Raw genomic sequence first — 7,857 nt, forward strand, 5'->3', positions numbered from 1 at the left:
CTCCAATTATCAACAGCAGTCTTATCTGCAAGCATAATTTCTGGCTACACAATTTTTTTTAAATTTGGAATAATATTCTACATAATATTCTTGTTTCTTGAAAACTGGTTCAGTAATGGAGTGACGAACCAACTGTTTGACAACGATATATTCAACTACTCAGATTCTGTTTTGAGAAACCAATTTCCAGTATCTAGAATTTTTGTAATATTGTTTTCAAGGCCATCTCTTTAGAAATTTGTATGCTCTTCAGAAACGATAATAGTGGCTCAATGAATCCACTGTGATTCTATTTGTTTCAAATTTCCTGATAGCAACCTGATAGAGAGCAGAGGAGACGAAACCACTGCATTTCAAAAAATCAAGTCTTTATTTGTGGACCTCAATTCCATCCGCCATTTTTGATGATATTAATTGGACGTTCAGAAATTTTTCCTAACAAATAAAGTTAAAGAAATATACCTTTTACAGATTTTATCCTGCAGAAATGTAAAAGTAATATTGACACATCTTGCTCTTTTTGTAAGGTTTCGTCTGAAACTGTAGGTCACCTGTTTTGGGAGTGTCCTTTTGCTCAGTCTTTTTGGAGTAATGTTAATGCCTTGATTGTCCAAAGTGTGTTTTGTGATTTTTTCCCCCCCATGTCTTATTGACATTCCCCAGCAAACATTTTGGCATTTAATGACCTTTGAAAAGACGTCCCTCCGTCATGGTTGAAAAATAGTACCAAAATGAAAGTTGAACGGACGTCTTTGACGTTATCCATAATGTATTTTTTTTTTTAAAGGAAATGCTCTGTGTTACATATTACCACAACTATTTTTGGTCGGACCAATGTTTGCTGTGTCTTTTTGGGTTTTATAATCTAAACAAAGCAAGTTTTTGTATAAATCTGTTCTTTTAAGAGATAAAGATAATGTTGACATGACCTTCATGCAGGAAGTGACCACATTAATGGTTTAATGTGACTCAGCGGAAACGCTATGAGGCAAATACTTAAGGTAATTCTCTTGAATCAGTAAAACAGAACAGACTGAGCTGTTGCTTATTCTGCCCAATGTTTAGAAGCTTTTATTTTTGTGTTTAAAACTTTTTCTTTGGGTTCAGCTAGTTAAATCTGATGTTTAGCTGTTTGTGTTGGATTGAACGATGTCTGGCTGTTATATAACGCCATCAAGTGGTCATTTGAAAACACACATACTCAGAGGTGGACAGCCTATGTACTTTACCAGTGTTCTTCTTTGGAAAACTTTCCTAAGTTTCACCACATACCAAAGCATAATATTGTAGTTTTTTCTTACTGCACTACGTTTCATATTGAATATAATTTAATAGGCTACTTAATTACATTAAAAATGTAGTACTTTTAAAGTATTTCTAAGTTTCACTTGAGTACAAGAAAGTATTTTTTATGTAGTTAAGTATTAAAGGTTAAAAAAAAACTTTTATTTATGAAACTAGTGCAGTAAAAATGACAACATAATGATTTGGAATGTAGTGAAGTAAGAAAGTAGAAAATACTATACGGTCCATGACATTGATTCTACACTAACATATTAAATGTCTAATTAAATTACTCTGAGTATGATCAAACAACAATAAACTCAAACGCACAGTATTTGATTGATATGATGGTATACACGCGCTATTACTTCTGCACGCGCTTTCTCCTGTCTTCCACAGAAAGCCGCGAACTCGCGTAATTAAAAAAAATAACGGTCATTTTGATTTACCGGCTGACAGACCTACAGTCATTAATTTATCGTTGTCTTTTTAATAATACATTTGGTGAAACTCTCCTAACCAGCCGGAAATTTTTCTCTTTTAACTCCATCTCTCGTACTGTGGCGCTGTGACATTCTTCAGTGTACTCGTAAAACCACCGAAGAAAGAAAGACTGGCGCACTCAGACGGTAGTGTTTCATTTGTTTTACATTATGTAGGTGCTCTAGCTGTTTATGTACTTGCTAGTTGTTATTTTTCTATCTGTGATTTAATGATCTTAAAAAACATGAAAAATATATTTATTTTTTTACTACAGTAACCATAAAAATGTCCAATACTTTTACTATAGTGACCAGATTTAACAATTATATTTTTTGAAAACAATAGTTTACTAACACAATGGTTAATTTTTAATGGTTGATGATTTTAAAGTTTTCACAGTTTCAGGAGAGATGAGTAGAAATATGAAAATGTCATATTTAATATCAGAATATGCATTTAATAATATCATATAGGCCTATAATATTTCTCTATATTACAATATCATATATTTATAATAGTCTTGCTCTGTGCTGGTTCAATATTGAAACTAAACATAAACACACCTAAATATTAGCCTACATCTGAAATCAATTCTGAGTATTCTCCAAAATAAAATGTTACTTTAATTCTGCTCATTATGTGTTTGTCTTCAGATGTTGACCATGAAAGCGCAGATGGATATGATCTGCTGTAAATCAGTAGGAACTGATCTGTCCATGCTGGATATTGAGGATTTCATCAGTGAAATCTGTCAGCTGAAGAAAGAGGTGGCGTCACTGGAGGCAAAGCTGAGAGAAAGAGGAGACAAACCCAACAGAGAGGTTTGAGCGGCTCATCATTTCATCCTTCAGCTCAATCAAACCAAAGTTTTGTTAGCTTCTCACTTCTTATGCACATCTCAAATTAAGCCAGCAGCAAAATATGCCATCAAATCCCCAATATAACCTCTAGAGATAACAGCTGAGTAATGAGGCTAATATCAACAGGTTGATCTTTATTTGTGTTTCACGAGTTCACACGTACATCAAATTAAATGGAGTAAAGATTATGCGTATTTGGTGTGCTGTCCGGGGGAGGGCTCCGGGCTCGGAATTTGGCCCGAACCCAGAGTATCCCCCCCATGATAAAGATAGTCTAGAACTAGACTGTATTTTATTATGGATTGTGTTTACGACTAATGAGTTTATTAAATCAAAGTGAGGAGATGGGGTGGTGGAGGGATGCTAAAATAAAAACGGTCAACGAAAGAAGGTGAATATGCTGTATATATACACACACCTCTTATCGTTGATTAAATCGATTGGCTTGATGTGCTCCACATGTGTTTAATTAGGTTTAATTATCTGAGGGTGCTCCACTTGGGTTTGATTAGGTTACATTATCTGGCGTGCTCCATTGTTTAGATAGGTTTAATTATCTGGACGTGCTCCTCCCGAAATTAGTTACTAAAACTTCACTTATCTGTGATGTGTTTGTCAGGATCTGGAGAAGGTTTCAGTGTGTGTGACTGATGGGACAGAAGCTCAGGATTCAGTCTGGAGATCCAGAGACACACAGGACTCAGAGCTCAGCCTCACTTTACTGTGTTATACTGACGCTCAGGATCATGGATCCGCTGATCAAACCTCTGACTGTAACGCTGGAGAACAGCAGATGCTGCAGACGCCACTGAAGATGTGCTCCGTCAAACTGGAGGACTGCAGCAACCTGATAGAGAGCAGAGGAGACGAAACCACAGCAGACAAACAACAACACAACCACGATGATGGTAATAATGGGATTGACGATGATGAGGATGATGGGACAGAAGCTCACTATTCACTGTGGAGCGTCAGAGATCAGAGATCCAGAGATTCACAGGACTCAGAGCTCAACCGCAGTTTACTCCGTTATACAGAAGCTCATGATCATGGATCCGCTCAGCAGATGCTGCAGACGCCACTGAAGATGTGCTCCGTCAAACTGGAGGACTGCAGGAACCTGATAGATAGCAGAGGAGACGAAACCACAGCAGACGAACAACAACACAGCTTTACGGAGGAGCATGAAGATCAGGATGAGGATGAAGATCAGAATGAGGACGATGAGGATGAAGATCAGAATGAGGATGATGATGATGAAGAACAGGATGAGAATGAAGCTCAGATTGAGGATGAAGATCAGATTGAGGACGAGGGTGAAGATCAGAATGTTGATGATGATGATGACTTTGTTCTTTCAGGTATGTTTCTTTCAGTCATACCCAATGTTTTACCGAAGTTCAGCTGCAACACCTGTTACATCACTTGCCCACCACGGCACTGACCCCCCAACATTATTTTGATAGTAATAAAAATAATTTAGTTCAGTTAGAGAACAGGCCCTACTATTAAAAACCGACCGGGTCTGCTCAATGCAGTATGAACAATGATGGCCAATTGGAGACATATGTTGAGCGCGTGAACATAATGGCCAATCGGAGACATACACTCACCTAAAGGATTATTAGGAACACCATACAAATACTCTGTTTGACCCCCTTTTGCCTTCAGAACTGCCTTAATTCTACGTGGCATTGATTCAACAAGGTGCTGAAAGCATTCTTTAGAAATGTTGGCCCATATTGATAGGATAGCATCTTGCAGTTGATGGAGATTTGTGGGATGCACATCCAGGGCACGAAGCTCCCGTTCCACCACATCCCAAAGGTGCTCTATTGGGTTGAGATCTGGTGACTGTGGGGGCCATTTTAGTCCAGTGAACTCATTGTCATGTTCAAGAAACCAATTTGAAATGATTGGAGCTTTGTGACGGTGCATTATCCTGCTGGAAGTAGCCATCGGAGGATGGGGACATGGTGGTCATAAAGGGATGGACATGGGCAGAAACAATGCTCAGGTAGGCCGTGGCATTTAAACCATGCCCAATTGGCACTATGGGGCCTAAAGTGTGCCAAGAAAACATCCCCCACACCATTACACCACCACCACCAGCCTGCACAGTGGTAACAAGGCATGATGGATCCATGTTCTCATTCTGTTTACGCCAAATTCTGACTCTACCATCTGAATGTCTCAACAGAAATCGAGACTCATCAGACCAGGCAACATTTTTCCAGTCTTCAACTGTTAAATTTTGGTGATCTTGTGCAAATTCTAGCCTCTTTTTCCTATTTATAGTGGAGATGAGGTGTACCCGGTGGGGTCTTCTGCTGTTGTAGCCCATCTGCCTCAAGGTTGTGCGTGTTGTGGCTTCACAAATGCTGCATACCTCGGTTGTAACGAGTGGTTATTTCCGTCAAAGTTGCTCTTCTATCAGCTTGAATCAGTCGGCCCATTCTCCTCTGACCTCTAGCATCAACAAGGCATTTTCTCCCACAGGACTGCCGCATACTGGATGTTTTTCCCTTTTCGCACCATTCTTTGTAAACCCTAGAAATGGCTGTGCGTGAAAATCCCAGTAACTGAGCAGATTGTAAAATACTCAGACCGGCCCGTCTGGCACCAACAACCGTGCCACGCTCAAAATTGCTTAAATCACCTTTCTTTCCCATTCCGACATTCAGTGTGGAGTTCAGGAGATTGTCTTGACCAGGACCACATCCCTAAATGCATTGAAGCAACTGCCATGTGATTGGTTGATTAGATAATTGCATTAATGAGAAATTGAACAGGTGTTCCTAATAATCCTTTAGGTGAGTGTATGTTGAGCGCGTGAACACAATGGCCAATCAGAGACACATATGTTGAGTGTGGAAACACAAGGGCCAATCAGAGACACTTATGTTGAGCATGTGAACACAATGGCCAATCGGAGACATATATGTTGAGCGCATGAACACAATGGCCAATCAGAGACATATATGTTGAGCGCGTGAACACAATGGCCAATCAGAGACATATGTTGAGCGCATGAACACAATGGCCAATCATAGACATATGTTGAGCGCATGAACACAATGGCCAATCAGAGAGATATATGTTGAGCGCGTGAACACAATGGCCAATTAGAGACAAATGTTGAGCGCATCAACACAATGGCCAATTTGAGACATATGTTGAGCGCGTGAACACAATGGCCAATCGGAGACATATATGTTGAGCGTGTGAACACAATGGCCAATCGGAGACATATATGTTGAGCGCGTGAACACAATGGCCAATCGGAGACATATATGTTGAGCGTGTGAACACAATGGCCAATCAGAGACATATATGTTGAGCACGTGAACACAATGGCCAATCGGAGACATATATGTTGAGCGCGTGAACACAATGGCCAATCTGAGACATATATGTTGAGCGTGTGAACACAATGGCCAATCGGAGACATATATGTTGAGCGCGTGAACACAATGGCCAATCTGAGACATATATGTTGAGCGTGTGAACACAATGGCCAATCTGAGACATATATGTTGAGCGTGTGAACACAATGGCCAATCGGAGACATATATGTTGAGCGCGTGAACACAATGGCCAATCATAGACATATATGTTGAGCACGTGAACACAATGGCGGTACAAAGGTGTTTAAGAATCCCCTTAACAGCTCTAGAAGTTATGTAAAAATTTATTTTATGCCCATTTTGTTTCATTCAGATGACAACGCTGGTTCATCTTCTGATGGTGAAACTGCCTCTACGTCCAAAGAGCGACAGACAGTGGCCGACAGTGGAAAACAGGAAAATATAGTGAAACGCCAGAGAAAACGCACAGAACAGAAAGACTTCACCTGCAAGATATGCAACATCAGCTTTCCTACCTCAGAAGAGAGGAGACTTCATGCAAAAGAGCACAGCGTGAAGAAAGAGTTTCATTGTGGTCCGTGTGGGAAGGATTTTAATTCTTCTGCTAGTTATTACCGTCATAGGAAGACGCACAGTAGCGTAAAACCTTTCCAATGCAGCAAGTGCAACCAGTATTTCCGCACCAAAGGATATCTTGCTAGTCACATGAGATACCACGGGGAGAAAAAGCTGCATCAGTGCCCTCACTGCGAGATGAGCTTCACCCAGAGATCTAAACTGAGGAAACATCTACTCATACACACCAATGAGAGCCCGTACAAGTGTCCTCACTGTAAGAAGAGCATGAAATACGAAACCAGTTTGAAGAAACATCTACTCCTGCACAGCAATGAGAGGCCGTACAAGTGCAGTGACTGTGATAAAACCTTTACAAACTCTAAAACTCTGAAGTTACACCAAATAATACACTCTGATGTTAAACCATATCAGTGTTCACACTGTGAGAAACGTTTCCATCATTCGACTCACTGCAAAACCCATGAGAGGATTCACACCGGAGAGAAACCGTACCTGTGCTCCTACTGCGGGAAGAGCTTTGCTAGTCCATTTTCTATCAGAATTCATCTGAGAATTCACACGGGAGAAAGACCGTATCCCTGTAGTTATTGTGGGAAGAGTTTTTATAAGCCAAGTGACTTAAAAATACACAAGAGGACCCATACAGGAGAAAAACCTTTTAAATGCTTGCATTGTGACAAGATTTTTGCTCGATCAAGTGACCTGAAGACTCATGAGCGATGGCATACAGGAGAGAAACCTTACCGCTGCTCCATCTGCGGCGAGAGATTCTCTTTTAAATGGGGTTTTCAGACCCACCAGAAGAAACACGCTGCCCCAGAATCATCATAGCTTCATCATGACATTATTGTTAGGTTGAGTAAAAAAAAATACATTGCAGTTACAGGAACATTACTTTATGGTTGTAAAAAGTAAACCTAAAACAAGAACATCTCTAGAACATTGTTTACTATGTAGAAATTAATCCTCTGGATGAAAGTCTGTGTTTCTTTGTGACCATTTTAATGTAGCCTATTGCACTGTAATGTGCAGATCGGTGTTTGATATTGGATTAAAGTGTGTTTATGCTGTATTTAATCACACTCACAGAATGACAAGGCCTAACTATTTTATCAGAAAGCTGAAATGATCCAGTAATGGATATGCAATAATACACTACAGGTCACTAAACGTATATGGTGCACTGAGCATGACAAATCAAGTACTACAAAATAACAGCTACAAAAAAGAAAAAAACCCATTATGAAATCCTACCATTCAGCTTGCAATACTCCTCTCTGAAC

At 39.9% G+C, this 7,857-nt stretch overlaps 1 protein-coding gene across 1 annotated transcript; it reads left to right on the forward strand.

Moving 5' to 3' along the window:
• The first annotated feature begins 1,879 nt into the window (after positions 1 to 1,879).
• On the forward strand, positions 1,880 to 7,796 carry LOC307123208 (uncharacterized protein). Its single transcript, XM_079811657.1, has 4 exons — positions 1,880 to 1,913; positions 2,421 to 2,588; positions 3,247 to 3,988; positions 6,348 to 7,796. Exons 2-4 carry the CDS (start codon positions 2,421 to 2,423, stop codon positions 7,403 to 7,405), a joined length of 1,968 nt encoding a protein of 655 aa, XP_079667783.1. The 5' UTR covers positions 1,880 to 1,913; the 3' UTR covers positions 7,406 to 7,796.
• The last annotated feature ends 61 nt before the right edge of the window (positions 7,797 to 7,857 follow it).

Source organism: Gobio gobio (assembly GCF_949357685.1).
Source record: "Gobio gobio genome assembly, chromosome: 3".
In the NCBI taxonomy this organism is placed as follows: domain Eukaryota; kingdom Metazoa; phylum Chordata; class Actinopteri; order Cypriniformes; family Gobionidae; genus Gobio; species Gobio gobio.

Excerpts from the sequence above, each read along its gene's own strand:
- LOC307123208 (XM_079811657.1), top strand. The coding sequence starts at position 2,421 with ATGTTGACCATGAAAGCGCAGATGGATATGATCTGCTGTAAATCAGTA. Across the intron at positions 2,589-3,246 it reads GAGACAAACCCAACAGAGAG|GATCTGGAGAAGGTTTCAGT; the intron begins GTTTGAGCGGCT and ends TGTGTTTGTCAG. Across the intron at positions 3,989-6,347 it reads TGATGACTTTGTTCTTTCAG|ATGACAACGCTGGTTCATCT; the intron begins GTATGTTTCTTT and ends TGTTTCATTCAG.